General features: G+C 52.4%; 1 protein-coding gene across 1 annotated transcript in view; it reads right to left on the bottom strand.

The window, feature by feature from the left end:
- The window catches only part of Hs3st2 (heparan sulfate-glucosamine 3-sulfotransferase 2), a 69,277-nt gene extending 52,745 nt beyond the window's left edge, over positions 1-16,532 (bottom strand). The window contains exon 1 of the mRNA XM_042689840.1: positions 16,066-16,532. Within this exon, the coding sequence (XP_042545774.1) occupies positions 16,066-16,532 (467 nt within the window). The remainder of the gene's footprint in view (positions 1-16,065) is intronic.
- Positions 16,533-18,220: the final 1,688 nt, after the last annotated feature.

Here is an 18,220-nt window from a genome sequence, read left to right as displayed (position 1 = left end):
GGATTACAGGCATGAGCCACTGGTGGCTGGCTATGATCATGATTATTTTGGAAACAGATAAACGTGAATAGTGAAAGCTGCCACAAGAGTCCAAGGAGACAAGTGTCTGGAAGAAGGAAGACACAATGTGTTCCCCTGAGAGACCAGGATGCTGAAGGATGCTAGAGGATGCTGGAGGCGGGGACACTGTGGCATGTCAATTCCTTGGGGTTTGGGGAAGCCACACCCCCTGTCATCCTTCCACCAATCCCCACCCTCGCCTCCTCCTAGCCTTGTCATGGCCACGCCCATGAATTTAGTTGCGGTAGAGGCTGGGAAGGCCTGGTTAAGGGGAGAGTTAAACATCCACGTGTTTTCTCTGTCATCGGAGGAAAAGAGAGCTCTGTCATTAATCCAGGTGGATGTGGGGTGCTTGGAAGGTGTTCAGGAACAGCTCTCCTGCCCGACCTGGATGGTGACTGTGTCTTGGGCTCATGGTCTTGGCATGTAGCTCCAGATGGCTGAGAAGAGGACATGACCAGGCCTCCAGGAAAGGGTAGGATATCTACAGAGTCCTGAAAAGAGTGTGGGTCTCTCTGTCTCTGTCTCCCCCCGCCCCCCGCTCCCCCCCAGGCCAACAGTGTGGGGGGTACTCTTCCCTGTTCAGGGCGGACAGAGGTGCTGTGGGAGATCACAAGCTGTATGGTGATACCCTTTCTCTGTGGCTTTGAACCCCCATCTCTTCCCATCCAGGACAGCCTCTGAGTCTCCCCACCAAAGTTCCTGTGCTTACCAGACTTGTCTGGCTCCTCAACTGCCCTCAACCGAGGGGTTGTGTCTTCTTAGGCAGGCCTTGCTACTTTATGCCTGCAACCCTAGCTACTCAGGAGGCTGAGATTTGAGGATCAAGGATTGAAGCCAGACCAAGCAGACAAACCTGAGAGATTCTGCTCTCCAATCAACCGGCCAAAAGCAGGAAGTGGAGCTATGGTTCAAGTGGTAGAGCCCTAACCTTGAGCAAAAAACAACAACAACAACAACAAACAACAAACCCCAAAACCAGGCTCTGAGTTCAAACTCTAGGACCAGCACCAAAACCAAAACAAACAGATGAATATTACCGATCATTCCCTCTGCATAAAGCCACAATGGTTTTTAAGAAACCTTCAACACAGGGTTTTTTTGTTTTTTTTTTTAAGGCGATTTAAATGGGAATTGTAAAGAAACCCAGCCCTCGGGTAATCCATCAGAGAGCAGATATTGAAATGTATCAAACCTAGAATCCAGATTCGAATTATGCAAAACCAGATCTGGGGAATAGATCTAAAAATACTGCCAAGCTGGAAGCTGGATCTTTTCCTTCTCTCTTATGGCATCCCCATCATGCCCCCATCCATTTGCAATTTAAATTGAAATCGCAGCTTTTTAAACCACTCAGACTTTGGAATGTCAGCCAGACCCTCCCAAGCTGTTGATGGACCCTGACAACCCAATATGATAAAGGAAAAAAAAATACAGACACCAAAGCCTATCCCGGTGGGTCAACAGCTCCTCAACTGCGTATTTAAATGGCATCTAAGCACACCATTAGGAAATAATTACCATACCTCTTTCTATTCCTGTCAACTGTTTACCTCCCAGAGATGCTCACCTCCCAGAGATGTTCTAGGGGTTAGAGTGTGGTTAATGTCTCTCTAATTGTTTTTGTTCATCCTCCTCAGGAAAAGGGGGGGGGCAGTTTCTGGCAAAACATAGTGTCAGGCTGGAATAAAAACTGCATGTGTGATGATAACTTTGTTTTGTTTTGTTTGTTGAGTTTGTTCTATTTCTGGCAAGAGAAGGGAGGCTCTCACTTAAGATGATAACAAAATGTCATGTGTGCACATATGTGTGTGAGAGAGAGAGAAAGGGAGAGAGAGAATGAGAGAGAGAGAGAGAGAGAGAGAGAGAGAGAGAGAGAGAGAGTGGGACTTCAATTCTGGGCCTCACAGATTTTCTACTTGACTTCTGGGCTGGTGCTCTACCACTTGAGCCACACTTGCACTTCTAGATTTTTGCTAGTTAATTGGAGTCTGACAGATTTTTTTCTGTTTGAGCTTTGTCTTCTAACCGCCATCCTCAGATCTTAGCTTCTTGAGTAGCTGGGATTACAGGCATGAGCTACCAGCACCTGGCATGAAGTTTTACTTTTAAGTAAAGCCATTTGAGTAGAATTTATGAGTGGACTGTATGGGATGCAGAGTCAATGAAGGTATTTGTAACTGTGTCCACGCAAATGACTGAAGGCTGGGAAAGGCATTGGGGTTTAGAAATGGCAGGACAAAGAGGCCAACAGGCAGCCATGATGATCTCCTAGAGAGTCCGCCTGTGATTTCCAAATCTGGGCTGAATCCCCAACGTCAAGCCAAGCCTAAAGGCCTACCCTGTGCATCTGAGCTTTGCCTAGATTTTATTTTTTTGAAGGGAACAGTCTGGTACTGGGCCTTGAACTCAGGGCCTTGAATACTCAAGCTTTTTCACTCAAGGCTGGTGCTCTACCACTTGAGCCACAACTCTACTTTCAGATTCTTCTGCATGTGCTGCCTTCAAATCTCGATCCTCCGATCTCAGCCTCCTGAGTCACTAGGATTACAGGTGTGAGCCACCAGCTCTTTCAAACTAGCTTTGCCTGGCTCTGAAAACAATCATTCTGTGTCGGAGGGGTGCTGGCTTTCTCGCTCCTCAGTCCTCCTTCTTGGGCTCAGTCCTCAGTCCTCCACTGTCTTTTTTTTGCAGATGCTAAGCAATGCTGAACAGCAATTCTAGGCTGACCTGCAGGGTCCAGCCCTGCTCATCCCAAAGCTGCTCTATTGGCCATGTTGCCTTGTGTGGGTGGGGCCCATCCACACGACTGCTTCCAATCTAGGCAGGAATGGCAGGCCAGCCTGAGCCACACAATCTGTGAGACCCGTCTCCAAAAGAACCAGCAAGAAGCAGGGCTGGAAGGATGACTCAAGTGGTAGAGCGCCAGCCTGGCAAGCAAGTCGAGCAAGTACCAGGCCCTGAATTCAAACCTCAGTACGACCAAGAAATAATCATAATTATGACCTCTCCATTTGTAGTGGCGTCTCACTTGTGAGGAAGAAAGATTGTAGTAAGAACACGATCCCCTGAGCACCTGGGCCTTCGGCAGGCGGCTGATGCACGCAGAAGTGTGTGGAAGGATTCTGAGCCTCAGGGCTGTTCCGCACATGGCTTTGTAAGTGGGGGCAGTGACAGAGCTTCCAGAACCTTCCCTGCTAGGGAGAAGTGATTTGGAGCAAGAACAGTCCCATCAACTTTTAATTTTTCTGCAAGGATTCTAGGGGCATACAACCAATGAGGAGCTGACTGGCTTCTTCTTGGGGTCCAGTTCCCTAATCTTGAGTCATGGAAAAGCAGCAAAGCTGTGACCCCGTGAGACACAATTGTAAATTGGGAAAGCACCATGGTTACTAATTTTTAGTGGTAGTAGGATTTGAACTCAAGGCCCTGGGCTTGCTTGTTAGGCTGGTATGCTACTACTTGAACCATGTCTCCAGCCCTGGTTTTTTGCTGGTTGCTTTGGAGATGGAGACTCATGGACTTGTCTATTCAGGCTGGCCTCGGACTCCGATCCTCTGGAAGTCAGCCTCCTGAATAGTTAATACTGCACGCGTGAGCTCCCGGCATCTAGCATTTTTGTTGTTGTTGAGGAAGGGTCTGTGTCACATAGGCTGGCCTTGAATTTAAAATCCTCCTGCCTCAATCTCTTGAGTGCTAGAATCATATGTGTGCAACTGCACCTGGTTATAATTTTTAGAGAGATATTTTGAGTTTCTCATTAAAAAAAAAACTAATAAATACAATCAGCTGGGAGCAGGGTGCAGGTGGCTCACACCTGAAAATCCTAGCTACTCAGGAGGCTGAGATCTTGAGGATCGTAGTTCAAAGCCATCCCAGGCAGGAAAGTCTGTGCAACTTTTAATCTCTACCGGGCTCCAGTGGCTCTTGCTACTCAAGAAGCTAAGAGCTGATGGTTCGAAGCCAGCCTAGGCAGGAAACTTCATGAGACTCTTATCTCCAATAAACCACTCAAAAACCAGCCGTGGTGCTGTGGCTCAAAGTGACAGATCGCCAGCCTTGAGCAAAAGAGCTCAGGGACAGCACCCAGGCCCTGAGTTCAAGCTTCAGGACCTGCCCAAACAAAACAAAACAAAACAAAAAACAGCTAGGAAATCTGGCAATACAAGAATGACACACCCCCCCCCCCCCAATTAATTAAAGAAACAAAAACAAAATACAAGAAAACTGGCACGGTCTAGTGGCTGTCTCTGTCACATAGGCCTCATGTGATTGGGACACGTCCTTTGGTCTTCTCATTGTCCCCTAGTCATCATCTGTCATCCATTTGTGCCCCGCAGAGCCTTTGGGGACACCAAGTCTCGGCTGCTTTCCCTGGTCGGTGGTGGAGCAGCAATGTGAAGACACGTCAGTGACCAGATCACCACGCCACACAACGCACAGACCACCACTCTCCACGTCTCCACACACAGCGCTCCCCGCACAGGGCCAGGAGCACAGGGGGGCGGGCTTTGCACGCTCAGTGTGTCTACACAATCCTCACCAGGTCACGAGGCCCAGATCGGTGGACCCCCCCCCCCCGGGAGGCTGTGTGGAGAAAGCGTGAAGGACTGTTCAGGGGGACCATGCCCCCCCCAGAGCTCCTTAGTGACATAGCTCACCCCACAGCACCCCACCACCCCGAATTAATCATTCAGATCCCGCACTTACTTCGCGTGAGACGTGGCTGTGGCGAGCAGAGGTCAGCCCAGCACTGGGGAACATGGGGATGGACCCTGGGAAATGCCATCTCCACCCTCAGCCAAACCCACGGTTTCCCATCCTCACTAGGGGAGGGGAAGGGGGGTCAGTCAGAAGTCAGCTGGCTGAGGAGGAGGGGGCGCCCTGCTCGGCTGTGTGTGAAGAAAGCCAGCCAGTGGTGTCACCAGTGGCAGCAGGCCGGGGACCAGGGTGGCACTCACAGGAACATCACGTCCGGGTTGCATCAGAATGAACTCAACCCTCAAGCGCCCCCCTCTAGAGGTAGCCCAAGAACCCTATGTTTATACAAGGGGCCTCTATGGCTCTAGAAAGTGGGGGGCTCCACTGTCTCCCACAAAGTTGGGGAACAATGACTCCACAGGATGGGTGACTACACATCTCTTTCTTTGGGCAATGAAGACAGACTTACGGAGGGATGCCTGAGCAGTCCAGCTGGAGGCTGGACCGGGCAACGGGAGAGCAAGGTCAGCCTAGCACTGTGCAGCTGGTTGGTCTCACTGGTGGGACCTGATGCTTAGCTGGGTCCTCAGAAGCAAGAATGTTACAGTCACCATCACCACCATCACCATCATCCTCCCCAGCTGAGTGCCGGTAGCTCAAGCTGATACTCCTAGCTACTCGGGAGGCTGAGACCTGGAGGATCACAGCCCAAAAGACAGTTCCTTTTCCAATGAACCAGCAAAATGCTAGATCGGAGGCATGGTTCAAGTGGTAGAGAGCCAGCTTTGAGCAAAAAGGCTGAGTGAAAAGGTCTCAAGCCAGAGCAGAAAGTCCCTGGGTTTAAGCCCTGGTGCACACGTGAACACGTGTATGCACACACACACACACACACACACACACACACACACACACACACACACATGCGGCATCCCTATATTAGGCCACCTCTTTTCAGTCTCTGGTTCAACATCTCTGGTTCAAGACATCCTGTCTGCCCCCTTGGGTCCCAAATAACACAAACCACCTCTTCCAGGAAGCCTGAATTTCCCCCAACAGGGTTTCATTTCATTTCTATGACACAATTGCTCTCCTTGGATCTACCTTCCTACCCTCTCCCGCTTGTGTATGATTTTTCTTCCATGAACATCTCAAAAACCTGTCAATGCTCAGAGAACCCAGAGACAACGCTGCATTCTATCCATCTCTATGTCCTTGCTATTGAGACCCACAGAGGCTTGATGAAGGAAAGTACGGTCAATGGACACTTGCTGGAAACTTCTGGCATGTCAGAAAAGTCCAGAGCACTTTGACTCTACTCACTAGTGTATGACCTTCAAGCCTATGGATAGTCAATTAGCCCCAGTATGCAGACAGGGAAACTGAGCCCCAGAGAAGCAAACAGCCTGCTGGTGGACACACCCCTGGCAGGTGGTAGAGCCGGGACTCCAGCCCTCAGCCTCCGATTTACAGAGACATTCTCATGCAGCACCATTGGACCCTTACCCATCACTCTCCATCTTGTGGAGAGTGGTCCAAAAATATCATACAGAAAATTCCAGAAATGTAATCAGGTGCTGGTGGCTCACACCTGCAATCCTAGCTACTCAGGAGGCTGAGAGTTGAGGATCGCAGTTCAAAGCCTGCATCCGTGAGACTCTTATCTCCAATGAACCACCAAAAAACCGGAAGTGGCGATGTGGCTCAGAAGTGGTAAAGCACTTGCCTTGAGCTGGAGAGCTGAGGGACAGCGCCCAGGCCCTGAGTTCAAGCCTCATGACCTACAAAGCACATAAACAAACAGCAATCTACAAAACCCCACCCCTCCTGTACTCTGATTTCTGCTGTGTTTTGCTTGTCTCTCCCAATCATGAACACATCAGTAGGACTGGGAAAACTGGAGCCATGCTGGTGTGTACCTAAGCTGGATCCTCTGTAAACTTCAGGTTTACAGGGTCCACAATGCCCCTTATGTCAGCTGCCGTGTAGACATAGTAAATGCCATGGAATCCCAGGGAGGAGAGATGCTATTGCTCCTCCTTTCCCTCCAGATTCCATTAACAGGAGGAAAGTCTCACATGGGTGTCAGCTTTTCGTTAACCTCCCAAGAGTGTCTCCTGACCTCCATCCTCTAGGAAAGAGCTAAAAAATGACAGTGCGGGCTGCTGATATTCCATTCACTCCAGCCACGTAGCAAAAATTCAATAACACCACTTTGTTGTCAACCGATCTATTTTTACGGTTACTTTCTAATTATGGCAAGCGACGCTGGCTTTTCATTTAGGGAGGTTTTTAAAATACAGTTGCTTTGTAAAAATATTTATTTTAACTTTGTTTGCAAAGGATGTGTCAGACTTACAAATACACAACCTGGTTTTAGAAAAATATTCCCAAGCAGGTTAGCATCACTATCCCTGGGTAAAGGGGCTTGGTGGCCAAAAGAGGAGACAGAGGAGAGGAAAATGTTCACTAGACACCTCTTGTATCCCGTTCAAATTGAACTGTGTATATACACTGTACTGTCTATACAAATATAAAGAGAAACAAATATTCTTTGTGAAAGACTGTAACTGTGTGTGTGTGTGTGTGTGTGTGTGTGTGTGTGTGTCCTGGGGTTTGAACTCAGGGCCTGGGCACTGTCCCTGAGCTCTTTTGCTCAAGGCCAGTGCTCTACCACTTGAGCCATAGCTCCATTTCTGGCTTTTTGGTGGATGGTTAGAGATAAGAGTCTCCTGGTTTTTCCTGCCTGGGCTGGATTTGAACCATGATCCTCCTATCAGAGCCTCCTGAGTGACTAGGATGACAAGCATCAGCCACCAGAAACTGGCTTGAAAGACTGTAAATTTCAAAATTACATTGGTTTTTAGCTGATACATAAAAACATAAAAATTGTATATATGAATGGTGGCATGAATTGGGAAATTTAAAGCTTGGTGCTCAGCTTGGTGCTGTTAATTATATCAGGCCCAGAAGGACAAAGGACTCGTGTTTTCTCCCATATGTGGAAGTCAGATCTGCTTTATAAATATACAGGTAAACAAATATGGGGTTGTATGCAAGTGTGCACAAAGGCATGAACCAAAGTATAGGATTAGCAGGGAAGAATTCAAATGGTGGAATTCTTCAGAAAAATTCAGTTCAACACAATGAATACCAGGAAATGGGTACTTGAGATGTAGGGTAGACCAAGGGTAAGGTGGGAGTGGTGGGGGAGGGCGCGGAAGGAAGACAGGAAAGGGGAAGAATACCATCATAATAGTCAGTATATATCCTGTAAAATTCAGAAAACCACCAGGCGCCTTTGGCTCATACCTGTAATCTGAGCTACTCAAGGAGGCTGAAATCGGAGGATAGACATTCAAAGCCAGCCCTGGCAGGAAAATCTGTGAGATTCTTCTCTCCAATTAACTACCTAAAAACTGGAATTAGAGCTGTGGCTCAAAGTAGTAGAGTGCTAGCTTTGAGCAAAAAAAGGAAAGAAAAAAGACTCAGGGACAGCACTCAGGCCCTGAGTTCAAGCCCCACAACTGACAAAATAAAATTAAAACAGAGGGGAAGGTTGGGGTTGAGAGGGATGGGGACAATGTTGAAAGGGGTACATCCACCAAGATGCACTGTACTTGTGTACAAATATGCAAAGATTAAAATAACAAGCTAGGTGGAGAGACCTTTAAGAGGTGGAGCCTAGCAAGAGGTCTTAGCCTTGGCGGGAGGGTCCTTGTAGGCCATGGTGTGAATCCAGCTTCCTTTGTTTTCTTCCTGGACATGCCTTTCTTAGCCACACACGCCCTCTGCGGTATGCTGAGTCGCATAGGCCAGAAGCAAGGTGCCCATCCACCAGGGACTGAAAGTTAACATAAACCTTTCCTTTTTTTTCAAGTTAATTGTCTCAGGTGTTTTGTTACAGTCGCAGAAAGCTGACCAACACAAATGGAGTACCATGTGATGTTCTGATATACATGCATACGCTGTGAAATGTTTAAAGCTGGTATAAGGTATCTGTTGCCATTTCTTTAGAGTGAAACATCCTTTCTAACAGCTTTAGAATGGTAGGTATAGAACATTGTTGTTATCTACAGCCATTCTGTGCAAGGACACACCAGAACCAACTTTCCTTCCTTTCTTCCTTCCTTCCTTCCTTCCTTCCTTCCTCTCTCTCTCTCTCTTTCTTTCTTTCTTTCTTTCTCCCCTCCCTCTTTCCACCCCCTTCCTTCCTTCCATTCTTTCTTAATTCTGTGTGTGTGTGTGTGTCTGTCTGTCTGTCCTGGGGTTTGAACTCAGAGCCTGGGCACTGTCCTCGACCTTCTTTTGCTCAAGGCTAGCCCTCTACCCCTGAACCACAGCCCCATTTCCAGCTTTTTGGTGGTTAATTGGTGATAAGAGTCTCAAGGACTTTCCTGCCTTCAAACTTTGATCCTCACATCTCAGCTTCCTGAGCCGCCAGGATTACAGATATGAGCCACCAGTATCCGACCACACACCAGGATTTCCTGTTCCTATCTGACTGTAACATTGGCCGGCCTTCCTTTCATCTACTCTCCCCGGGCTCTGGTAACCACCATTAGTTATTTTAAATGAGAAGACGTTGTATGGGGCTTTAGGTATGACTGGAATCTGGAAAAGTGCCCCATCCTCATCGCTTTCCAGAGACAAGCAGCAAGAGGTGTTCAGGCCTCTCCCACCTATAACAAGACACCTCTCATTTTCTTACTTGGGGTGCTGAGATGGGGCTGGCGGCCAGGGGAGATGAGCAGGAACACTCCTGGCTGCTTGGACCCAAAAGTCTTAAGAAGACTTTTGGACAACATTCCTGCACCCTGGAAAACCAAGCCCCCCAGCCTGCACGCCTGGCCAGCGCGCTTGATCAGCAGCCCCTGGCCCCTCTCCCTGTCTCTGTGTTCCTGCTGAGAACACCGGGATTCTGCAGCTGTGGACCCACAGCCCAGCTGTGCGGCCCGACAGGCAGCAATTACCTCGCAATGCTGAGTTATTTCCACTCACTGCTGGCTTGGCCCACTTGTCAAGCTGCTCCGTGGACTACAAAGCACTTCAGCCCATCAGAGAGGCCCATTAAGAGAGAAGACTGGCAGCAGAGCCGGCCTACAGCGGCCTGGCACCGAGCCTGGCAAATGGTAGGCGTTAGACAAATAAATGGATTAACCTGCCTGGAGAATATGGCTCGGGGAGGGATGGGAGGTGGCGGGGGAGGGTGTGTGTGGGGGGAGACGGTACAGTGAATCCACAGGCTTGGGTTGGCTGTATGACCTTTCAGAGCCTGCCAGCCTGACTCAACAGCTCTTGAATCTGCAACTCTGCCACCGTGGTCCCTGCCCCCTGGATTCAAGCCCTCACACAGAGACGGATCCCTTCCAGCATATTCTGATGAGTAGGAAGGCTAGGCTTCCTCCCAGCCTCAGCCATTCCATGTCCCCCCCCCCCCCCATCAGTCCCTCAATCTTCCCAGGTGTTTTGTAGAGAGAGGAAAGACATTGAACACTGCTGCCTGCTAGGGCTGGGGACCTGAAAAAGCACACCCCAAAACTATGAGGGACTCATGGTTGTGCCCCCAAGAATGGGGGGGTACATTTCCTGGCAGGCATCTGCCCCACACTTCCCCCTCTTTTTAGGATAGATGCTCTCCAGGAGATGGCCCTGGGTACCACTCCAGAATGCAAATTAGGCAGAGCTCTCTGTCCAATCAGAAGACTGCATCCTGGCCATAGAGATGCAGTAGGGTCCTGCTGGCCCTTCACTTGTTTTATGGAAGGTCTGGTGGATTTGGGGGTTCTGGCCGGGCAGCCAAGTCTGTAAGGCTGAAGACCCCTTGGGGGAAGGGGAGAAGAATATAACTTTGGTCGGTTGTATTTCATTCACTTTCCAATGCACGCCAACAACTGGTAAGATACATCCTCATCTCCACATCCTTACAATACAAAAAGCAGCTGAATGCCACTGTGGCTGGTGCCTGTCATCCTATCTACTCAGGAGGCTGAGACCTGAGGATCACAGTTCAGAGCCAGACCAGGCAGAAAAGCCTATTAGACTTTTATTTCCAAATATATATATATATATATTGAACTGGGCCTCTTAAGTTTTCTGAGAAGTAATACTGCATATTTTAACCCCCAAAACACTCCTAGTGATGAGTACATGTAGATTTGAAAAAGCTTGGGGGCTGCTGAGCCCCTATTTTAATATCTATACCCCTCTGTTCCCCAAAAGAAGCCAAGACAATGTTTTTGAAATCTTAAACAATGACAGCTCTGGCTGCTCTTACTGTGTGTGTGTGTGTGTGTGTGTGTGTGTGTGTGTGTGCGCACACACACACACACATATGTGCAGGGAGGGGGTGGGTTTATTAGGGCTTGAAATCAGGGCCTGAACACACTCCTTTAGCTTTTTTGATCATGGCTGGTGCTCTACACCTGAGCCACATCTCCACTTTCAGCTTTTTGGTGGTTAATTGGAGATAAGAGTCTCGCAGGCTTTGCATCCTTGGGCTGGCTGGCTTTGAACCATGATCCTCAGATCCTGGCTCTAAATAGCTAGGATTACAGGTGTGAGCCATCCACACCAGGCTCATGGTTTGCCCATTTTGAATGTCTTTCCCCTTCCCCAGCCCCAGTGCCTGACAAGAATGTGGCGTGTGTTAGAACTACGATATCTCCAGCATGCTGGGAGGCTGGCACACAGCTACAAGACCAATGTGGGACCTGAGGACCCAGTGATTTCCTTGAATCAGAGCATGTGACATTTTCCCAGACCAAGGCTGGAAATCTCCTTATAGAGACTTAAGTCTGCATGGGCAGTATTCATATGTGTGGGAACACATACCATGTCTGCATACCGGAAGGCACAGGTCAGTCTGTGCCATGTGCTGATCAGTTTCTTATAAGATAAAAAATAACCTATTTCTCATCCTCTGCCTCATGCTGGGGTCCCTTGTCTTCTGTTTTTTGGGGGAGTATCTGTCTATCCAGAGTTTGGCTTTTTGGTTAGCGTATGATTTTGTCGGACTGAGCCTGGTAAGTGATACATTCCATTCTCTGCCTTTTATTCTCTCTCACACTTAACACTACAGTCTCTGGGGAGTGGGGAGAGGGGGGAGAGAGGAGGGCACAAATCCTGTCTCTTCTGGGTCGTACAGACTGTCAGGAACGCCAGCTATGCCGAACAAATAAATAACCAGAGTTGTGAAATGGAGTTGAAAATTTAAACAACAGGCTCATCGATCAAAATTTGGACACCAGAGAACAGAGTCAATTATCAGGTATTAACTGGCTCTTGCTGGCCATTTTAATGCATTTAGAAAAGATTCACTTCCTTTATGGGCATGTGTGTGCGCGCTCATGTGGCCATGCGTGCACGTGCACACACACAGACACAGAGTTAAGAATGCTTTAAACAGCTCTCTGCCTCCCCCTTGGACTTTGAAGATGCCTGAGCACAACCTGACTTGTTTCTTTCTGAAAGATGAAGACATTGAAGAGCCTGTACCACGTGTAAACTCTGGTAAACAGCATCCTAATCACGAATCTCAGGCTTGGAGAAGCGTTTCACCTCTATGGAAGAGATCATAAAATAATACTTGTCTCATTTTCAAAGCAGGAAAACTGGTGCACATAACTATAAGCTGGCTTTTTATAAATCCAGGAAGAAAGGAATACAGGAGGGAGAGAGGGAAGGAGGGGAAAGAGGAAAGTAAAAAGAGAAGTAAGAAAAGGGAGGTTAAGCGCATTGGGCACCAATGGCTCATGTTTATCATTTTAGCTACTCAGGAGGCTGAGAACTGAGGATTTCCTGTTCTAAAGTCAGGGGCAGGAAAGCCCGTGAGATTCTTACCTCCAATGAACTGCCAAAAAAGCCAGACGTGGAAGTGTGGCTCAAGTGGTAGAGCACTAGACTTGACCAAAAAAAAAAAGCAAAGGGATGGGGCCTGGGTCTTGAGTTGAAGCCCCAGGACCTGTAGAATAACAACAAAAAAGAATAGGAAACCATTTTTTTCTAGCAATGACTCTGCAGCCCTCTTTGGTAAAAGTTCAGGAACCAAAAAGGAGTGGTTGTTAATAGTAACAATATTCATGAACCCAGGAGGAATGACAGTAGCGCCCCCAGCCCACCCCCTTGGGAGCAGGGTCCCTGAGTGTCATGTTGTTTGTCCTTTCCATACAAAAGCCTCTTTGAGGACAATTACTCTGGGCCCTTATCTCTAAGGATGCGCCTGAGACTTCGGGACACTATCCTCTCTTCCGCTCAAAGAGCATCTGGGGACCACCTCGGCCTGGCACAAGCGATCCTGGTCTGGTGCCCTCATGGACCTGCTGCCATTCAGCCCCCCACTTCCTCCCTCCCCCAGGCCAAGCAGCTAGAGGGTCCCCCTCTGTAGGGCCACTGACTTCTGTGAAAATGAGAGTTTAGGTTAGACATACAAGCACCAGGGGGAAGCTCAAAGAAAAATACCAACCGGGAGCCATTGGTCCACAGAGGGCCAGGCTCTGTATGAGTCTGGGGCTGGGGACAAGCATGGGCCAGGCTAAGTCTCTGGGTTGCTCTCACATGGATGGCATCTCTCTAGGGATATCACTCAGCCTCCAGAGCCCTGGCTCTCCAGGTATCCTCCAAAAGAAGTCACACCTGTGGGTTCAAGATGATGGCTTTGATTTTTTTTTTCCCTCTAGAGTCTATCTGGATCTAGCCCTCCAGAAGTGCTTCCCCTCCCCAATCAGAGCCGAGTAAGCCCCACTGTCTGCATGCAACTTAGTAATGCCTAGCTCAGAGTGCACCAGGAGGGGTGCATGGCTTCTCCTGTGTCTACCATTCTGGGCAAGAAATGAGATGGTCTAAGAGCAGTGAGCAAAGAGAGTACCCATGATGCCTCACTTACAGAATTCAGAAGGAAAAGCAAGACGCGGTGTTTAAAGAAGCCAGGTGCTACTGGCTCACACCTGTCATCCTAACTACTCAGGAGGCTGAGATCTGAGGATCCCAGTTCAAAGCCAGTCCAGGGAAGGCAAATCCCATGAGACTCTTTATCTCCACTTAATTACCAAAAAGCTGGAAGTGGTGCTGGGGCTCAAAGTGATAGAGCCCTAGCCTTGAGCATAAAAACTTAGGGAAAGTGGACCTGGGGCCCAGCGTTCGAGTCCTCGTTCCAGAAAAAAAAAAAAAAAGGATAAAAAAGCAAGAAGAATCTCCATCATTTCTACAACACATGTATGTCACTTGAGTGGCCCTCTAGGCTGAAACATCCAGAGGAAGGTTCTAGAAATTGTAGAAACATTGTCCACATGGCAGACAGGACAATCCACAATCCACAGATGAGACCCCCCCCCCCACCATACACACACTGCACTGTGGATTTCCATTAACAATGCTTTTATTTGTTTGTAAGGCACAAGGTTCACAACCTGGTTGGCAGCTGCAGGCTCCTCAGCCTTGCTGGGCAAGGGCTGGGGAATAGTTATAGCCAGGCCTCTGGGTTCATCTTTCTTCTAGAAATATCCAGGAGGAAAGGGTGATGGGGCAGGGGAGGGGGGAGGAGAGAGGAGAGAAGTAGAGCTGTCAGTGTGCTTGATGTTAAATAAAACCTAAAACCTACCAAGACTCAGCTGAGAATTTTAGCAGAATCCAAATGTGCTAGGAGAGAGGAGGGGGGGGGGTGGGGGGAGTATGGCTTCCATCTCTAAGGTTCACAGCTAAGCTGGCTTAGCATCACACATGCCAAGGTTAAAAATAAAAAGCAGCCATCCCTGAATGGCACAGGAAGGAAGGCTTGAGGTAGGCTTTTTTGGTGGTGAAAGGGAGGAAAAGGGAAGGAGAGACTGGTTTCAGACTCGAGGTGTTTATTACCTCCAAGCCAGATGCTCAGACTTGGGCTATTTTGCACTCTAAAGGCATTTGTTAGTGGCACAAGCTTTCATAATGATCTTCAATTTTTCCTCCATTGAGGAATCCTTGGTGTGCAGTAGACCGTGTGTTCTCAGGCAGGACATCTCTGCCTCGGCCCTGGGCTAGCCTCAGGCCCTGCCCTTGTACACCACCATGCGGGCACCAGAAATCACAGTGGGATGACAGCATTGGCCCACAGCCACCTCGGCCACGGTGCGGCTCTCTGCTCCCCTAACCAGACTTCATGAAGTCTGGGACCATCCACAGGCTGGCTCTCCCGCTGCCTGGCTCTGCTACACACAGACTGTGTGCAAGCCTCTTGGAGACAGTGTCACCCCTACAGCCAGCCACTGCTGGCCAGTGCTAGCTGGCAAAAACGACAGGTGGGCCCTGTGGTCCTCCGCTACCATGCCAATTATCATGGCACCCCCTCCCCAGTTCCATGATGCAGAACGGTCATCTCCCCCTTCGATGGCGATGGTGAGAACGCTATGATCCCCCAGTCTTGCGCTTTCACATCACACGGGGTGGCAGGAGGCGGGTGGGCACTGGAAAGCGAGGGTGCCACCTTGCATTAGCTCTGTGTACCGTCTCCACCTGCCCTTGCAAAAACTTGTCCCTGGAGGTGCCAAGGAGGTATGTGAGTATGTCAGATTGCTTCTAGGACCCTGGCCAGCACCTGAGTGCCTTCCTGTAGTCCCAAGTTTGGGGCTGCTGATTTGGAAACACAAAACCCCAGTGCTAAATGTCCCCTGGCCACTTCCAAGGTGCCTTGCAATGCCTGGGGGTGATGGGGCAAGGGTTGGCATTGGCCCTGGGCACCCATGAGGAGAGGCCGGGAGGGCTGGGTGGGCTCAAGCCAAGGGAGAGAGTCAAGACTAGAAGCTAGGATGCTCGCCATCCTCCGAAGATCACGCATCCAGATTTGGTTAGAGCGAGAGGGGGAGGCGACTTCAAGAAAGCACCAAATATCTTAGGCTGGGAATGAGACTCCCCAAGACTTTCTCATTCCCTTCCCGGCTAGCTGACTTGTGGTGGGGGGACTCCCCAAGCCCAGCCTCACCCCAAGAGGCTCCTAATTCCTTCTCTGGGTCTTTGGGGGTGTAAGAGATGGGCAGAGGTCTACCCAGAGACAGGTCCACTGTGACCAGAAGATGCATTTACTAAACCCTGGGCGGGGGGGGGGGGGGGGGGGGGAGAATCTCCTTTCCCTTCCAGAGACTTCTAGGCAAGAAAGACACCCCCCCCCCTTGTTCAGAATCCCCGGGAAGTTCCTGGTAGATCTTTCCGCTACAAGGCTCCGGGCTCCCCAATTCTGGCACGTGTCTGATTGAACCCACCCAGCGAGCCCCAGAGAGGGAACGTGGTTCCCCCCCACACACCCCCACCACCCCGAGGAAGAGGAACCCCAATCTTTACCTGTACCAGTCCAGCCCGCGGCCGTAGTTCCGGTCGAAAAAGTGGGGCTCGGTACCCAGGGCCCGCACGTCGGGGTGCACGCGGATAAACTCCAGCACCGCTCGCGTGCCCCCCTTCTTCACGCCCACGATGAGGGCTTGGGGGAGCCGCTTGGTGCCCAGCTTCGGGGAGCCGGAGTGGTTGGAAGCCGGGAGGCGCGGGGCGGGCGCGGCGGGCGCGCTGGGCGGCGGCGGCGGCCCCGGGGGATCGCAAGGGCGGGACTTGGGGAGAAGTTTCTGGGCGCCGGCACGGGGACCCCGGAGGCACCGAGGCGCGCCCAGGAGGCGACTGCGGCCCAGGTCGCCGCAGCAGCACAGGAAGCTGTAGCACAGGTAAGTGCAGGACAGGGACAGCGTGAAGGCGAAGAGCAGCCTGCGCGCCCTCCGCGGCTGAGGTGGCCCCGCGCGCCCCAGGACCCTATAGGCCATGGTGGCTCCATGGGCCCGCACCGGGGGACATGGTTCGCCGGCGGGGGTGGGGGGGACCCCGCGGCCCAGCTGCGGCGCCGCCCCAGCGATCGCCTACGGGGCTGCGCTGCCCCGGGCGCACCGATCGGGCGTAGGGGGCGCCGTCTTCCCGGGGCGCGCACCATGCCCGGGGGGCCCCGGCGCCGGCGTGGCTCCGGGGGGGCCCCGCGGCCGCATCCCCAGCATCTCCGGGGTCCTCGGCGATGGGGGGGTGGAGGGGGCTCCGGGCGGCGCTGCTCGGCTCCTACGCGCGCCGGCTGCGGAGCGCGCCCAGCGCCCGATGCCCCATTCCCGGAGCTCCCGGGCCGCGCGGCTGCGCCCGCTGCGGGGCGGAGCGGACCGGACCCGGGCGCCGGCGCCGGCCGCGCTCGGGCTCCGCGGGCTCCGCGGGAAATGCCGGGCGGAGCGCGCGGCCGCCGCTATTTAAGGAGTCGCCTGACGTCAGCCGCGCGGGTCCCCCGAGCCCGCGCCGCGCCCCGGGACCTGGCCCGCCCCCTGCGCCCCCACTTCTCTGCCCCCCTCCCCGGCCAGGGACGCGCGTCCCGGACCCCGGCCCGCAGGCCGATCCCCCGGGAAGGGGGTGCGGTCCCGACTGCTGCGGGCGGCCCGGGGTGCGGGGCGCGTCGGGCACTCCCTCCCGCCGGGGGCGGGGCGGGGGGCGGGCGCCTCCACGCCCAGAGACGGAGCCCAAGTCCGGATCGAGACCCCAGTTCCCGGAGCCCAATCCGAGACCGCAGAGTCTGACCCGAGACCCCAGACCCTAGACCCGACCCAAGATCCCAGACCCGAAACTCCGAACTCCAGACCCCACCCCAGACCCCAACCCCAGACCTGAAACTCCAGACTCCAGACCCCAACCCCAGACCCCAACCCCAGACCTGAAACTCCAGACTCCAGACCCCACCCCAGACCCGAGACCCCAACCCCAGACCTGAAACTCCAGACTCCAGACCCCACCCCAGACCCGAGACCCCAGACCCAAAGCTCCAGACTCCAGACCCCAACCCCAGACCCAAAACTCCAGACTCCAGACCCCACCCCCAGACCCGAAACTCCAGACCCCAGACCCCAAACCCCAGACTCGAGACCCCGAAACCCGTCCCCAGACCCAGACGGGAGACCTCGATCCCAGATTCCGATCCCAGACTCCAACCCCTAGACCCCAGATCCCAACTCTAGACTCCAAACCCCGATCTCAGACCCCGGACTCTGACCCCCCAGAACCCGGTCCTGGCCCCCGGCCTCACACCTCTATCCCAGACCCTGATCCTGGCGCATGGTGCCGCCACCCTGGCCCACGCGCCCTGCGCGCTCCAATCCAGGCCCCCCTCAGGGGCGTGGTCGGGGGGAGAACCCCGCCCCCCAGCCTGGCATGGAAACACCGGCAGAGACCGCACCCAGCCCCTGCCACCCCGCCGCACAGTCCCGCAGCCCGCAGTGGGACTTGGTGCGGGACCAGGGTGGCGGGCGAAGCGCGGGACTCCCCGGAGCTTCCGTGACTCCCGGCGGGGCGCCCCGGGCCGCGGCGCGCTGACTCACACGCCCAAGCGCGCACCGCGGGATGGGCCCCCCGCACCCCGCACCCAGCGCCCCGCGCCCCGCGCCCCCGCCGGTCCCCGCCTCGCGCGCGCCCCCGCGCGGCGAACCGC

Source organism: Dipodomys spectabilis, unplaced genomic scaffold, assembly GCF_019054845.1.
Source record: "Dipodomys spectabilis isolate Male_0828 unplaced genomic scaffold, ASM1905484v1 ptg000127l, whole genome shotgun sequence".
Classification (NCBI taxonomy): Eukaryota; Metazoa; Chordata; class Mammalia; order Rodentia; family Heteromyidae; genus Dipodomys; species Dipodomys spectabilis.
This window is presented reverse-complemented; position numbering and strand designations above follow the sequence as displayed.